The sequence below is a fragment of the Mustela erminea genome, chromosome 1, assembly GCF_009829155.1.
Source record: "Mustela erminea isolate mMusErm1 chromosome 1, mMusErm1.Pri, whole genome shotgun sequence".
Lineage (NCBI taxonomy): Eukaryota > Metazoa > Chordata > Mammalia > Carnivora > Mustelidae > Mustela > Mustela erminea.
The window spans coordinates 174,956,248-174,974,505 of NC_045614.1; the positions used below are offsets into that span (position 1 = coordinate 174,956,248).

Here is an 18,258-nt window from a genome sequence, read left to right on the forward strand (position 1 = left end):
AAAAACCTGTATGCAAAAAACCCCCTGTATGCAAAAGAAGAATTAGTAAGGAAAGTCATAGTACAATTTCATGGTACCAGGTACTCCAAATGCCATAACGCATTTACAATATTATAATGTTAAAAGAGATAAATTCAGGCTTTTGGAAGTGGATACTCTAACTTCTAATTTAAAAATAAGAAGTTCAGCCAGTGACATGCATGGTTCCAAGTATACCCTGCTTTCACATATTTGGATGTTTACTGTCACATTATTTTTAGAATAGTATTTGGCATTAAGCTGGCATAGGCATGATAAATAATAACATTCGTCTACATGAAGTTTTATATATTTTTTTGAAAAAAGTAATTAAGGGGATTAATTCAACTATAACTTTTATGGTTTAAAAAACAGTATTGGTAGGTTAATGTGACTTCATTTTTTTCACTGTTGAATATTAAATGAATGCAATGTAGATTAATTTTGCTCTCATATCCTAGCACAAATATAATTCCACACAACACAATTTACAAGGAAAGTGTGCTAATAAAATACAGCTCTCATTATTAATATATAACCAGCATAAGGTAAAATGCCATCTTTACTAGATTTATAATTTGACTACATAAATATTTAAAAGATCCCTTTAATTTTTTAAATTAATATTTGTTTTACATTTGTTCAAGGAAACTCTTCAAATGACTCACATTGCCTTCGAAAGGCTGATATGCACTGATATGTATTATTTAAATACTCATATTCTTGACGTATATCTAGATTTTTTAAATGTGAAAAATATAACTATTTTTAGCTACTAGAAAAAGACAAAACAATTTTAAAACTCCTAGTGACATCTTCTGATATATATTATAATAGTACATTATATTATGGAGACTCTACTATGTGCCTAGACACATATTCTAGGAGTTTAGGTCTATTAACCATTTAATTTAATATTATATGAAACTCACAACAACTGTGGGAAGTAGTTACTGCCTATCCTTGGCCTTATTTTATGGATGACAGTTGTCCTTGAATCTTCCCTTTTGCCTGTACAATTCAGCCAATCTAATAGCAAAGTCTATAAGCTCTACCAATACAAATAATTTCTAAATACATCTCAGTATCTAGTATTTTCCATCAGCTCAACTATAACAATCCTCATCTAAGCCACTGTCATCTCCTTACCTGGATTTTTGTTACAAAAGCTTCCAAATTTCTCTCCATCCATCTGTACTTCACTCAGAATATAGCCACAGCAATTTTTTAAAAACACAGTCAGATTATGTTGTATCTCTACCCCAACCCTACAATAACTTCATGTTTTACCCAGAGAAAACTCAAACACATAACAATGACCTAAAATGCCCCAATTCAGTGTTTTTACAACTTGGTTGCTTATTAAACTCAACTGGGGGAACTTTGAACAAATACGAATCCATGTGTTCCACCAAGAGATACTGATTTAATTTACTTGAGATGCAGACGAACTTGGGATTGTTACAAGCTTTCTAAATTAAATGATTATAATGTGAAGCCAAGATTGAGAATCATTTTGCTCCAACATTTGAGCCCCTTTCTGCCTCCAAAAACTCTCTGACTTCATCTTCTACCACCTTCCCCTTAGATACTCTATTCTAGTCATAACCACAGGGTGACGACATATTTTATTAACTCAAGTGCAGGGTAAAAGGGTCAATATTAACAATTATGAAGAGGCAGTAAGCATGAATTACCACTGTTCTAGGCAAAACAGGCATTTGATCATAAAGCATAAAGGCTTAATTTGTAATTCTTTGGGTATAAAATGCTCCAAACTTAGGGCGTTGGCCCCTGCTATTCTTACTCTGTGAAGTATTTCCTTCCAGGTATCCGCTTGGCTTGTTCCCTCACCTTCTTCCACCTTTACTCATATGACACTCTTCGGTAAGACTTTACCTGTTTATTCAATTTAATACTGAAAGCTAATCTCACTTCCACCTTCAATTCTCCTACTTTTTCTCTCTGTCTGATACACCATATATTTTGCTGAATTCTTTATTTCTCTTCCCAATAGGTTTTTTATTTCTGTTTTGTTTACTTCTATATTCTGGCCTCCAGAATAGTGCCTGGTCTACTATAGTCTTTGAAAACATATTTGTGAAAAAAAAAAAAAAAAGATTTATCAGCTGTTTTACATTGGGCAAGTTACTTATGCTTTGCCTCAGTTTCCTCATTGGTAAAATGGGGATAATAGTAACACCCACCTCATAATGTTGCTGTAAGAACTTGGTGAATTAATGAATACTTGGGGTTGGAATAATTCCTGACTCATAGAAAGCACACATAAATGCTAACTATATTAGTTAATTAAAGATATTCACCTTCATTTTTTGCTTTAGCCACCGATTCCTAGGTCCACACCTGGAAACCGTCACCCCGAAAACTGCCTTGTTTCAGAAATCTTAAGTATCAATATACTGTGTTGGTAAACTGGCCCTCTGGAGAAAAACAAACAAGCACTGATCTGTGGTGTTTGCCAATTCCCATAGTGTAAATATTTCCATCATGGCCAATCTCAAGCTACTAACAGCTTAACAACCAGCTCCCTAAATTCCTGGCCATTTAGTAATCATCTCTCACAAACTGAAATAATCTGTCTCTAACAAACCACTGTTCGTATCCTACTTCTGACACACTCTTCTTTTCCTTCAGCTCTCCCACCCTCCCTCATCATACAACTATTTATCCTCTTTAACATAGCCACAGCTCCCAGCTAATGATGTTTCTATTCATTTCTAGCCAATCAGTCTCTTTATTTCCTTCTCTGTCTAGCCTGGATTCACCAGTAGCTTACCTACAAGATTCATTTTCCACCACCCCAATTCCCCTTTAATACCTGTGTGTCTTCTGTTGTACCTGCTCTACATACAGTGGCCTCTGTTATCTCCATTCTTATATCTGCGTTGAGTGTTCCTGCAGAAAGTCATGGAAACATTCATGCCACTACCAAAACACATTCGTGTATCCAGCATCAGCTGGATGTCAGTATTAGTTAATTATTTTACTTTCTCCCGGATGAAAGATGTGGTCTGGCAGAACTGGAGGAAGAATACAGGGATCTAATGACAATTACTGGACCAGTAGTCTAGAAGATCCACTACCAGCCACTGAGGGTTGCATTATCATTAAAAACGTTAGTAAACATTTTTAACTGGTTGCCCTTGCTGGGGCCCAGAGAAAAACTGTTTCTGGTGCCCAGCCTGTTCTTGATGCCCACCCATTTTATTTCCTTTGGTCTGAGAAGTGATTAGGTATTTTTCTTTTTAACTTCAGCAATTATTCTAAACATTCACTTTAAATGAAAGTTTGTTTTCAAACTCTCAAGTAAACTCTCCTCCTACTTCACATAGAAAAGCAACAACATCAGGTATCATTTCCTTCAATTTAATGCCTTTCATATATTTCTCTAGATCTATAACACATGGTCCCATGGGTCCTGGAAGATGTGGAGTTCTCTACTATTCAAAGTCAGTCCTCCACCAGGGTCCTTGATTTTGTATATTCCTATATCCTGAGATAGTTTGCCTTACCAGTGTATTTTCTTTAATTCCCTATATCCCAGTGTATAAATTATCAATTTTTTTCTATTAAAAAATACCCTTCATGTTTCTTTTTGTCTCCTAGCATCTGATTTTTCTCTTACCTTGCTATCTCACCAACTTTCTACAAAAAAAAAAAAAAAAAAAATCTCCATTATCAATTCCTGTTCATCTTTCATTCTCATTTTGCCCTACATGTTCTGAATTCTGGCTGGGATCAACCCATTAAGCATGCTTTTGTTGAGATCCCATTGATGTTTTTCAGTCTTTATTTTTCTGAACTTCTCTGCTGTATTTGATAGAATTGCTTATTTGCTCCTGCCTGGTGTGCAGGGTTCCATGCCCTTATTTCCCTCCTTCTTCCTCATTGACCACTTATTCTTAGTCACCTTTGGAAACTCCACTCTGCTGCCTCCCTAGGTTGGCACACCACAGAGTTCCAACCTTGTTCAACTCCTTGCCTTTCTCTAAAAGTTCTCAGAAAATATCATGGTTTGGCTTTAAGAACCACTTTTATGCTACCAGCTACCAGATCTTTAATTTTAGTCATATATTTCACCTCAGCTTCAGATTTGTATTTCTTTGCTGTCTGGACATGTTCACTGCATGTTGCATAGGCATCTCAAATGGAATACAACTCAAATGAAACTCGGCATTTCCAAACAACCAGCCCATCCTATTCTTACTCTGCATCTTCAAATCAGTTGGTAACACCACCTTCCAAACATTCTTCTTACTCCTAGGCATCCTTTCCTGATTATGTTTTATTTTGTTATTATTTTTTTAAGATTATTTATTTATTTGACAGACAGAGATTACAAGTAGGCAGAGAGCACAGGCAGAGAGACAGAGGAGGAAGCAGGCTCCCTGCTGAGCAGAGAGCCCGATGCAGGACTCGATCCCAGGACCCTGGGATCATGACCTGAGCCGAAGGCAGAGGTTTTAACCCACTGAGCCACTCAGGCACCCCTCCTGATTATGTTTTAAAATATGGTTTCCTTACTCAATCTGATCTTGTTGGATCTTTTTTATCAATTCCCCCCACCTTGACTCCCTGCTTGCTCAGGTGATTGTGCTTTGAAAATAATGTTTCTGTCTTTTCTCTCATATCAAAGGATTTGAGATGGCAGCAAGAGGTTGTAGCATGAACACACAATATAACATCTTATATAGAAACCAGTGGTATTAAATTTTTGCATACCTAAATTGTGTGAATTGATTAACAAATCCACAGTCAACAAATGTTATAAAACGAAGGAATATATTTTTGTGGTTGGCATATGGTATCTCAAAATTTTAAAGTATTTTAAAACTGCTTTTATTTGAATTGTCTGTTAATACTGTTATAAAAATGGAAGTCCAAAGATCTCAGGGCAAGCAAATGCCAGGTAGATGCTACAAAAAGTGTTTATGAAATCCATTGAGAGAGTCCATACAGGGATGATGGACAAGATAACACTTAATTCACACTACCGTATTTCTTTGGAAAAGTTAGGAATATTTGCACATCAGTGAAGTCATACATTCTGGGCAGCAGGACTGATGTTCTGCCTGCCAAGTCAGGACGCATTTTATTTTAAAATGGAAAAGCGCACATATAGTTACATACGCACCCACATCCCTTCTGCATGTGCTCACACATGCAAGCGTGCACACACACAAACACAGGCACTTAACCATACCACCTCCTGCCAACATATATCTGCAGGAATGTCCATAGGATCCTAAACAGTAGAAGATTTATGAATCCAGTGCAATATCACAGCCAGATAGCCACCTCCACTGGCACAAGATTGTACTTTTGTACTTAGTTTTGCTACCACTCTTTCATATAAAACAGTAAACTGAAGTGATTTTCAAGTATGTGGGAGACCAAGGGGAAATCTTTTTTCTTCTAGTAAGCACAGAATGCTATTAATGAGCCATGGATAGCTTCCCTACAACGCAATGCACTTAGCCACTTCCTCTGTGCTCATAGAAGCTGCGATTATCAAATTCTAAAGCAGTAGTTTGAAAAATGACTTCGTTTTTGAGAATTTGTGGGATATATATCTTTATAAATTTTATTTCTTCTTGCCATGGGGAGTTGAGTATCTGCTATTGACATAAAGTTTATATAGCACTTTGAGCTTCGGGGATAAAAGAGATATGATTACAAGGAAAGGTAAGAATATTAAAAAAAAAAGAGTAAGACGGGAGTATTTGGCCCTGTGAATTTTTTTCTCATGCATATGATTTTTATTTTAATAGAAATTTTACACACAGACAGGATACAAGTTCACATGGAGAGATGGCAGTGAACTTATAAAAAGAAGTAATAAGCAGGTTTATTTGAAAAAGAAGAATAAGAAGAAGAAGGAGGAGGAGGAGGAGGAGGAGGAGGAGAAGAAGTGGTGTATGAGAACATGGCTTTTTGAGTCAGGGACCTGAGTATGAATCTTCACTCTACCACTTACAATATGTCAAGTATTATTCTATAAACTTTATAATAATACATGGACTCAATGAATCCTCACGACACTTGTATGCAGTAGATGTTGTTAATATACCCATTTTATAGATAAGTAAACAGAGGCGCACACAAGTTAGTAGCTTGCCCAAGTCACAAGGTTGCACAGCTGGTAAATGACAGAGCCAAGATGAGCTAACATATATTAAGTGTCTCATAGCAGGAATAATGGTAGCGACCATCAACAGAACAGCTAATCTTTCCCAGACTGTATGATGTCTTACTGATACAGTGCGTGACAACTGAAAAATATTAGTTTCTAAATTTTAAATCATGAAATATACCACTTATAAACATGTTGTAAAATGTTTACAAATACATATTTTATTGATAACATATTATCATTTTTTTATAACATATTTTAATTAATTCAGGATTCAGCAGGATAAAAAGTATATCTGAAGCAACAATTCTCTCCTAATTTGCTGTGGCAGTCATTTGATCCAATTTTCAGCAGCAATTTAGTCTGAATATGCGCTACATTATTTGCCATTATATTCAGCTCTAGGATAGAGTTGATACAAAAAAAACCCAAAACATATCCTAAACATCATTAAAGAATAAGTCATTTTGGAGTATGTCTGATAAAAATGAGCTTTGGAATAAAAATAATGGAAGAGCTTAACTATATATGCATTTCCAAGTACCATAGGTGGTCCTGATAAATTATTCTAAAATAATTTAGCACATTTACAGGAGAAATGAATACAAGCGTAAAATAACATTCCGAGAATGGCTACAGGAAAAAAACAACAACCACAAACAAATAGTTCATGTCCCCAAACACTTACAAATTTCATTTTGCCTTAAAGAACACACTTGGTTGAGAGTCTGCATTGTGCAAGGAGTATTGCTCTGTAATAACTGGCCAATTTTACTGAATTCAGCTTCTGGCATTGAATCTGGGCATCAAGTCCAGTTGCAGGGTAAATATATCATCACTGCTAATATTGAGAGAGGTTGGAGGAAGAGGTCATGAACTCAAGAAAAATAAATGAAAATGAGATCAAAAAAGAAAGGTGAAATGCAGAACCTGATCAAGTAATATAGTGCAAAAAATAAAGTGAAGAAAGAATGCTTGAGACCATTTTTATCATATAAAAGGGATAATACAAAACTGTAACACTGATGTACTATATACTAGCTAACTGAACATAATAAAAAAATTTTAAAAATAGTGTAATACATTCTAGATAACAAAAGTCCAGTGATGTTATAATTAAGAAAAACAGCCATGTCTCTCTAGATAGATAAATATTTAAGAATACAGTGACATTCAAATATGTGACCTCTGCTGGGGATGAAACATATTTACTGTAGCGATTATTTTTTATATCTCTGTTTTTTAAATTATCAATGAACACGTTTGTTGCATATGATGGCTTTTTAAATAGTAAAGACATTATAAATATACTTGAAATATAACTTCATGGTGCCTTCTCAGCTCTGTTATTCTCTACTATTATATAAAACAAATGATTTTTTTTTAAAGATTTTATTTATTTGAGAGAGAGAGAGCATGAAAGGGGCGAGAGTCAGAGGGAGAAGCCGGGTCCCTGATGAGCAGAGGGCCCGATGTGGGACTCGATCCTGGGACTCCAGGATCATGATCTGAGCCGAAGGCAGTTGCTTAACGAACTGAGCCACCCAGGTGCCCCAAGACAAATGAGTTTTGTACACACCGTATTCTCAAGGATGTCAATTTAGTATATGTGCTGCTGAAGTGAGCACTAAGATAAGTCACTTTTTAGAGTGCTTTAAAATTTTTGTTCTGAAACAGATCTCTGCTAGAGTTTTGCTGTATTTCCTTTGTTTTCTGAAAGTCAGGCAAATGAATTTAAGAGGGATAAAACCAGTTGTCTAATACGAACTTGAGTCATTATTGGTAGATACACATCAATTTAAGGGGTTCAGCCTTATAGATCGTGCATAAAACATCACACTGAATAGTTAAATGTGATAAAAGTAAAATGAATGCTTATGGGCGGCAACTGAGTTTCATTTAATCTCTTTATAACATCATTTGAAATATATATATTAATATGGCATATGAATTTATAGGCAAAATCAATTATATTATTATGTGTATATACTCCTCCCGTTAGTAACGCGCTAATGTATCACAGTTTCAGAGAAATGCACCCTAGAGAAAATGTTGCTATTCCTCATGGAAAAAATCCATGAATAACATTATGCAAAAATTAATTTATGATAAATGATTTAAATCTAGAACTCAGAATAGCTTATTTAAATGCCATCAGAAAAGAACACCTCACCCGCAAAAAGGAGTCTAGGGATCCATTCTCCATATATTCCACCACAATCATTACTGGTCTGCCTGCAAAAAGAGCCAGAGAACACACAAGGATTAGAGCAATTACAGAAAGATGTGCTGCAGTTAGAGATCTCCAGCTGTGGCAGCTAAATTATTTGTGTTTTATTAATAGGAACTTCATTTTCCAACATGCTTCCACAAAAGTCTTAATATTATACATGGGCTTTTCTCCATTTTTTGTAGCATTATTTCCATTGAGTTCATAAAAGGAACACGAATTACAAAGGAATTAAACATTCCCTTTTCTAAAGCTCTGCCATCACTTGTGTAGGTTATGTTCTCTTTGTCCTAAGCTTTTCCTTGAAAGACCATCAACAAGCAAAAGTGAGGCTTTACACAGGGCAGCCTCAGTCCAACTTCTTGAAACATTAGACCGGGCATTTCTGTAATATTCCTAAGGCAAAGCAGAGGGGAGACATTTATAAATTCTCTTTAGGAAATTATAAACCATCAGTCACAGTCTGCTTATAAGGGCTTCTAAGTGGAAAACTGTCATCAGATTGATGAATGCTGGCTGCAAAGTGGGTGGGCTCTGCAATAGTTCTTGATCATGGCTCCATTGGACATAGATTAGATCAACATAACAATGATGGCAGGACATGAAAAATAAGTAACTCTGATTTTGTAGTCTAGTAAGAAGCTAAAATCCGAAGCTGAACATCATTTATTTCTTTTTTATCATATCTATTTGCAACTGTTACAGTTCCCAATACCTCTATTAGGTAGAATATTTGGCATAAATAACTTAGATTTGTTTCAAAGAGAAGAATCTATTTGTTCTGCCAAATTGCTCAAGCTTAAAAGATAAACTCATTTCAGATGAAGGGGGAGTGATATTTACCTGAAATAAATATGTATGACACATTTACTTTTTACTTCTGTATTTCTTGCTTCTCATTGAAATTTTTAGCAATTGAATCTGCACAGCGCACAGAGGTTTTCCCTCATGAGTACAAAAAAGATCTGGAAAGAAATTATGTGTACCAATGATGGAAATATGAGATCTCATATTGTAATTCATGTTCCTTTTATGAACTCAAAGCCTTATGGTTTAAAAGGGTGACCGTGACAAATTAGTACAATGTCTACAAATGCTAGATTTTACATTTGAATCTATATTTTAAAGAAAGATGTGCTAAAGGTTAAAAGTAGTAATAAAACTCCAAATTTATCATGCATAGTATTGGAATCCAAAGAAATTTTCCATTTTGGTGGATTTCCATAATATTCCTCAAAGTCATTAATTTCACCCAAATACAGATACAGAACTTTATCAGAAAATACTGAGGTCAAATGAACTGTTGGCACTATTGTAGCAAGGATCTAGAAGATCCAGATTTTAAACCTGACAGGATGTCTTTTATTTGGCTATTGGATTTAGAGACCTTGGAAACAGAAGCCTGAAACAAACACTTGGTTAGCAAGATAGGGACAATACAAGATCATTTTTTATGATTAAATATGAAAATTCTGAAACCGATATTCCAGTATCAATTATTACGGATCATGGAAGTTAAGGGGAAAAACTGGGTTGCTACAGTGACTGCCTGAGTTAGTTCACCTGCCCAGGGTCACATCTTTTTAATCTACCTCGACCATTGCTGCCAGAGAAACATATTTAGTTTAATATATATATATATATATATATATATATATATATATATATATATATAAATACATATATATATTATATATACACACATATATATAAAGCATACACATACAAATACAAAAATATATATATAAAACGTATACATACACATACAAAAATCCTCTCCCTAAGATTGTCAGTCTTGATACAAAAAAAGAGCTTGCAAGCACTTCCCTTGTATGGATACAAATTATTATTAGACCTATTACACAAATAAGAAAAATTGGGGATAGAAAATTAAAGTCCTTGTCCAGAGTCCAACAGCTGGTGGTAAGTGGCAGCATCAGGCAGAGTGTTTCAGAGCTTAAGCTCTTAGCTTTTATGCCATAGGGGCCTCTCAGACATAATTTACAGATCAAAGCTGTAAGGTTCATCCTTCCGTGCTGGACCTCATCTCTCCTAACTAGCCCTACCATCTCCTGTTCCTAGCTTCATTATCATCTATACCGGTTCAGTTCTGTCTCCTCTGCTTTTCCTTTTGCTATCCCCCTGCCAGGACTATCTACCGATTTGCTTCTCTCCCTAATCTCATTCCACACGTCCCTAGAACTTACATACTGTACCTCCTCCTTGAAAGTCCCCCATAGTGATATTTCCTATAGTGGCATTCTCGTCACATTTATTGTCTACATTATAAAATGTTGTGCCTGGTTCTAGGTTAGGTTGTTTTTCTCCCTTAACTTCCCACAGATGCTATGTATCCCCATTCACTAGGTTTCTCGAAGCCACATCCCATAAAACTGAGCAGAGTAGGAGTTTTATTTATAGTAACAGGTAGATTTTTCTCAACAATTCTCCTAATTCCTCAGAGAGTAACACCAAAGTATTTGAGTCAGGTTCTAATCTATGTGAATACCAAGTACATTGAAATTAGTTCTAGCTGTAACTCCTTGGGAGATACTTTATGCAGCCTTGAAATTCATCAGTGACAAGTTTCATCTTCTCATTAAAGATAATAAAGAGTCAAATGAAGACTCCCCCAGTTTCTTGTGAATTAGAACTTTCACACCTGAGCTTGACATCTTTTGTATTTTGTGCAGTAACATCAATTTAGAGCTGCTATTATTAAACTAAGGAGCTGTTTTATTAGAATACTGCTGGCATCTAACCTGTAATTTGTTTCCTAGTGGTTTTCTATAGGGAGGTTAGCTACACTGTGAAGATTACAAGCAACTATACAGTCTATGATCACATTTTATAATTAAAAAAATAGATAAGTATGAGGGAAATTATGAAAGGATAGTATTCAAATATATGATTAGGTGACAGAAGTCTATTGGTAAACAGTAATTTGTTTTATTTTCAAATATGTAAAAATTATATAATACATTATTGCTATTGGAAAATATATTTGGAGGTGATTAATTCTCTTTTTATATTTTCAAAATATTTCAGCTTTTCAAAAAAAATTTTACACAGTTTCCCAAAGACCTCATGTCACAGAATTAACTCAGTATTTGCATTGTACTGAAGTCAGTGGATAGACTCCAATATTCTTGAATGTTAGTCAAGTGTCAAAATCCCTAGACCTTTTTTAGAAGCCTTATCAGTTTGCTTTAAGAGATTTTGAAAAGCACTTCTATAAGTCACACAAAAAGTGAATTCCTTTCATTTCCCTTCAAAAAATAGCCCAGAAATGTTTATGTGTATCTTAAATTGCATGGGAATCAAACCCTTGGAAGAAATCTCTTACTTATATCCAGAACACAATGAATCACAAAATCTCAGATCATCTTTTTCTGTTACAGAGAAAAATTATTTTCTTTAATTGGGACTTCAATGGACTATTGACTAATTTTTTTTCTTCCATATTTATAGGTGCCCAATACTTGAGATGATTTTGAAACTTGGGGAGAATATTTTGCAAGTGAAATAGTATTTTTGTTTGTTTGTTTGCCTCAAGAACATTTGTGAAAGAAGAGGATTATAGGGGAAATTTAACATTTTCATAAAAGTAATGAGTTTTTGCTGGATGTAGTATTTTGTATCAGCTTAGCCATTTCTAAACAAATCTCAATGACCTCCAAACTCTATTACAGATTTAAATAGATTCTAGTTTATTTAACATTATATCATGTCTCTATTTTGTCTACAATGTAGTAAAATTTGTGATGATAACTTGGCTTGATGGGTTGCTTGTATTTTCCCCCCAGTTGCAATTCTGGATTTTTGGAGCCAGTTATTTTTAACCTATTTCTACCGCCCCCATTTCTGATGTAGGGATAGTGAATTATAGTTATAATCTCGAATGGATTTAAGAATAAATAATTTTCTTATCCCTCTAAGGCATTCATATGGATGACATAAATTTGAACAAAACTACAATATATGAAATAACTATTTATTCAAAAGATAAGTCCTAAAATTGGGGGATGATTTTCCCTTTATACTGTTGCCCTGTCATTATCAGATTGTGTCCCAAAGGAATCTTATGCTCAGGTGAATTCAAATCAAATCTTTTAACACTCCTCTGAACTTTTTCCCCCTCCTATATTCCTGTCAGGGTTAAAACATCACCATCTATCTAGTTACCCAGGTTTGAAATCTTACTCTAATATTGGACTTCTCACTTTATCAAACCCTGTTAGTCCATAAATTATTAAATGATGCTGATTCTATATAAAATTATTGCTGCCCATATCCTGCTTTTGTTTTTTCTTCCTTCACTTATTACAAAATCAGTTACTGGTTATACTTTCTAATGCTTATAAAATCATTATTTCAAACATTTAGTGATGCATCAAACATTTTTTTAATGTCTACTATATATCAAGTACTCCTCTGGTTTCCAAAGACTCATCCTTAATTGGGGTGCCTTGGTGGCTCAGTTGGTTAAGTGTCTGATTCTTGATTTTGGCTCAGGTCATGATCTCAGGGTCATGAGATGGAACCCTGCATCAGGCTCCTGCTCAGTGTGGAGTCTGCTTAAGATTCTCTCCCTCCTCCCTCTGCCTGTCCCCCCTCACATGTATGTGTGTGGTCTCTTTCTCTCTAAAACAAAACAAAACAAACAAAACAAAACAAAACAAATCCTCAATCAATACAAGATCCTTGCTTCATGAAGTGTATAGTGGAAAGGGGAACAGAAATAGGTGAACAGTCAATTAACATAAATGGCTAAGGCCTCATCTCCTTCTTTAAAAACCCATTTTACTTATTGTTTTCTTTGCTGTAGGATTAAAGTTTAAAGGGCTTGGCAAAAAATTCCTTCACAGTTTCTCCTCTACCTTTGTTCTAGTGTCATTTTTACCTCCCTTTAGTCCTGTACTTCCTGTTTTTCAAATCCTCATAATTCATGAAGTATGACTTGACTTATACCTCCCTCTCTTCCCTGGAAGACTTCCTTCTCACTATAAAATAATATACTTAAAAAGGAAAACGTAGAGCTTAAATACTGTCTCCATGGTCAATTCGATGAATACTTTCTCTTTTAGGAAGACCTGGCTGTTTGCTTTCTCCTCCCTTTACATCTTAATCAAACAACGATATGACACACTTACGGTATAGTATTGGTGTTTCTGTGGAGGTGTCTGCTGCCCCCTCTAAAATGCCCTGGACGTCAGGAATTGTGCGTAGTTCTCAGCAAATTCACTGTTGAGCAGAGAACTAGGCACAGAATAGGTACTAAATTTCATTTTTTCAATGGAATGCCAGAATGAATACACACATAAAGATATTCCCTGTGACGACCAAGAAAAGAGTTACTGAAATAACAGAATGGCAAATCAAGAAATCCTAAATTCTTTGCCTTGTATTATATATAGATTTGGAGACAAAGAAAACTTCAAATTTTAGTCTTGCTGCCTATTACATGATCTTGGGCAAGTTATTTTCGCTCTCTCAGTTTTTGCATTTATAAAATGAGGATAATATTATCTACTACATATGGTTTTCAAAGAGTTAGATGAAAAAAATGTATAGTTTTCACAGTGTCTGGCAATCGTTGGCACTTAAAAATGTTGGTATACACTTACTTTCCTTCCTTTTTGAGCACAATTATCTGCTTCTTCCTCCTTTAAAAAAAATTAACATATAATGTATTATTTGCCCTAGGGGGGGTCTGTAAATTCACAGGTCTGTGAATAATCAGACTTACACATTTCATAGCAATGTGTAGCCAAAAATAGTTTTATAAAAATGGATCATTTCCATATTTTATTGTAGCTTGGTACTGAGACAAAAAATTCTTTTATATCCTATGGCAAAGTAAAAATGACAACTAGTTACACATTTTATGTAATACAGTAAATTCCCAGTTTTAGCACTGAAATTCTCATATCTCAGGACAATTTGAATGCTTGGTTACCTTATCCTTTGTGTGCCTGAATCAGCACAGTGCAATTAGAAATTGTATTAAAGTCAGATAATGTGACATTGAAGATTTTTCCACTTTGGTTAAGTGACATTTCATAGCTCACTTATGTTACTGCCTATCTCCTTATTCATATGTATATGTACACATATGAATAATAATAACACTTCCTCCATTTTGTGATATGTGAGAGTAAAAGAGATGATGTGTTTAAAACAGAGAATAGTACTTTACACTAAATACCGAATCACCCAATAACAGCTTAAAGAATGAATGAATGAATAAATGGCAAATATCACATCTTACCTTACTGGCTAGATGCTGAATTGTAATCTAAGAAGTGGCTTTCCTAGTTAAAAAGACTCATAACTGAAAATGACTATGATCAGTATATTTAGGAGCTTCCTTGATGGTCTCAAAGGTCTATTTAAATCCTATGCACCTGATTCCACTCATATGTGAAAAGTGTAAGAAATAGCACAGAAGACCACAGGGGAAGGAAGGGAAAACTGAATGGGAAGAAATCAGAGAGGGAGACAAACTCCGAGAGACTCTGGACTCCAGGAAACAAACTGAGGGCTATGGAGGGGAGGTGAGTGGGGGAATGAGGTAACTGGGTGATGGATATTAAGAAGGGCACATGTTGCCATGAGTATTGGGTGTTATATGCAAAAAATGAATCATTGAACACTACATCCAAAACTAATGATGTACTATGTGTTGGCTAACTGAACATAATAAAAAAGAATCCTATACACCTGAAATTGACAGGTTTGAAGTTGCTTTATAGAGCAAGATGGTTTCTCCTAGAGTAGAGTAACATAATCAAAATAGGCATTTTCTTATTTTAAATGACATGCTATCACATACAGTTTCTGAGGAATAGCTAGTATAGGAAATAGATTCTTACTCCTATCTAACAAGCTATGCTGCATCTTCTGTACTCTGCATATTTATTTATACCTGTAACAATATGTTTCATGGTTAATTTGCAATTTATTTTATTTTTATTTATTTATTAATTTTCAAAAGATTTTATTTATTTATTTGGCAGAGAAAGAGAGAGTGTGTATACAAGCAGGGATAATGGGAGAGGGAGAAGCAGGCTCCCCACTGAGCAGGGAGCCCAAATGGGGGGTCGATCCCAGGGCCCTGAGATCATGACCTGAGCTGAAGGCAGATGCTTGACTGACTGAGCCACCCAGGCACCCCTGGAATTGATTTTAACTTTAACACTATTTGAAACTCCTGAAAATTTGTTCCATGTTTTGTCTTAATTTCTTTATTTTGTTTTTAAAATTTAGATGTGATCTAAATGCTCTGAGAGAAATGATGAAGAATAAATTACTTTATCCAATGACAAAACAGCTGAGCAGAAATTAGGAGAAAGGATTGCATTTATGAAAACTGTGGCATTTCTTAATCTAGATTTGTTTCAGAGTAAATAAAAGGTATGAGGCTAAAAAAATGAAACATAATTCTCCTGCCAGTTCCAGAGAGCAGTGGCATACCATCTGCATCAATTAACTTCAGTAATATTCAGTACTATCTTTTCTACAGAAAATTACCATATGGGCAAAAAGACTTCTTAATTAGAAATGTCTTGTTGACAATAAAAGTTATTGCCAAAGATGTCTAATGTTAGATTTTGTTTCCACTATAAGACACTAACCATACTGCAAAATTTTAATAACATATGAATTTTTAAGAATGACTTTCTTGATTTTGTACTGTATCCATATTTACAAAAATATTATAATGACAATTATCAAATTAAAAGTATATGTTTTGAGATTATCTGATTTTTACTTTTTTTTTGCTTTCAACCATTTTGAAAGAAATGGTTATACAATAATCAATTATTATATGAACAATTATTTACCATTAGGTAGCAATGAACGAAATGTATTAGACCATTCTCATAACTTGAAATACTGTGTAATATCCAAGTTCCAAACCAAATTAAACCAGGAGTGCCTGGGTGGCTCAGTCAGTTAAGCATCTGACTGTTGGTTTTGGCTCAGGTCATGATCTCATGGGTCATCAGATCGAGCTCTGAGTCGGGCTCCATGCTCAGTGGGGAGTCTTCTTGAAGATTCTCTCCCTCTCCCTCTGCACTTCCCTCTGTTCTCTCTTTCTCTCTCTAAAATAAATAAATCTAAAAAAGTAAAATAAAATAAATCCATGAATCATGCTGCCTTTGTTATTTTCTGTGAAAATCTTCTGTGTAGATGATTTAACAATAGATACTATTTCTAAATCAGCATATATGTAATAACTAATTTTTAAAAAATAAGTTTTTCAATCTGCCAGGTTCTGTTCTAAGAGTTTTACATGTGTTAACTCATTTAATCTTCATACTCTTATGGTGGATATAATTACTAGTTCAATTTAACAGCTTAAATTACAGATGCACAGAGAGTTTAACTTGTCCAAGAATGCACAGTGAGCAACTGGCAGAGCCAAGGTTTGAAGGCAGGAGATGTGGTTCCAGAATCTGAATGCTTAACCATCTTCTTATACCCCCAAATGATACTTCCGTCTTCATTAGTAATTTGGAGACATAAATACCCTAAATTTCTGTGGCTCATCTTAACAATCCTGGAAAGTTATTATGGACTGGGCACTGTGCTGCTCCTAAAGATGTTTTATTCTTGAGAAGTTCTATGATTTTAAAGCCTTGTAAAGCAATATAATATTCTAAATAAAGAGGAAATACATGTTAGGAAACTTGCTGGCAAAATCTTTAGATTTTGCTTTCTCCATTCTCACACATCAATTTATGATAATGATTCTGAGGTTCCTTTACAAGAAATGTTTTAAGAGAGACTTTTGGCTGCTGGAAATAAAAAAAAAAAAATAGCAGACCCTGAATCTGCCAGATCACAGAAAAAAAAAAAAAAAAAAAAAAGAGAGACTTTTGAAGCTTTTGAGAGAAAATATCATATTTTACAGCACTGTTTCAAATGCTATTCTTCATTTCTGGCTTCAGAAGTGTTTTATGGTTACATAACCAATCAAATATTCAGTTTTTTGGCCTTTTGTATCATTCACTAATCAAAATAAAACACAATTTAAAAATAAAGCAAATGTCTGGAGAGGATATATTTAATACTAACTATATAAGTTATTTATGGTGATATTTTAATTATAATGGGGAAAAAATCTATGATATAAGTTAAACTACCAATTAGTTTCCTTTTTTCCCTCGTAGGAAAGTTACTAATTATTTTTGAGTCTTTTCTTCAATTTTTAAAAGGGGCTTAATTAAAAAAAAAAAGAAAGTTCAGTTTTGCTAATTACACTTTCTTTAAGACCTCTGTGAACAAAACTAGGAAAAGCCAACATTGTGCCACTAGGCAGCTTCTACCAAGCTTTGTCCTACAAGTCACAAGAATGAATGCTGAGATGTGATACGTTTTGTAACAGGGTTTGGTCTATTCCCACTTATTTATGTTCTTAAGAGGCCCAGCAGCCCATGAGGGCATGCACGTGGCCCTGTGGAAGAGGAAAAGGCATTTGAACCACTTGGTTGCTTATCATGTTTCCAATTAAGGTGAACACACACAGACACAACAATTCCCACCAACACAAAGATTAAACACTGGTTCAGCTGTATAAAATTTTTTTAAAAAATTTTCTTTTGTGAAAAGAAAATGATTCTGGGATGAATCTTTTGAAAGTGTTGACAGTTTCTTTGAATAGCATAAAAAATACACAATTTGTAATAAGAAAACATGAAGATCTCTGGAGAGTAGATATATATTCTCAACTGAGAATTTAAACAGCCATATAAAGAAGGTCCGGATTTTTAAGTTGCAAACTTCTTCAAATGATATTAAGAAAAAGCAAACTTTATGCTATCAAGAATACATAGCTAAGGTCAAAAGC

At 34.5% G+C, this 18,258-nt stretch overlaps 1 protein-coding gene across 4 annotated transcripts in view; it reads right to left on the reverse strand.

The window, feature by feature from the left end:
• The window catches only part of EPHA6 (EPH receptor A6), an 881,405-nt gene that overhangs the window by 123,264 nt on the left and 739,883 nt on the right, over positions 1-18,258 (reverse strand). For all 4 annotated transcript variants that reach the window (XM_032351621.1, XM_032351616.1, XM_032351619.1 and 1 more), the window contains one exon: positions 8,346-8,407. In XM_032351621.1, the coding sequence (XP_032207512.1) occupies positions 8,346-8,407 (62 nt within the window). The remainder of the gene's footprint in view (positions 1-8,345; positions 8,408-18,258) is intronic.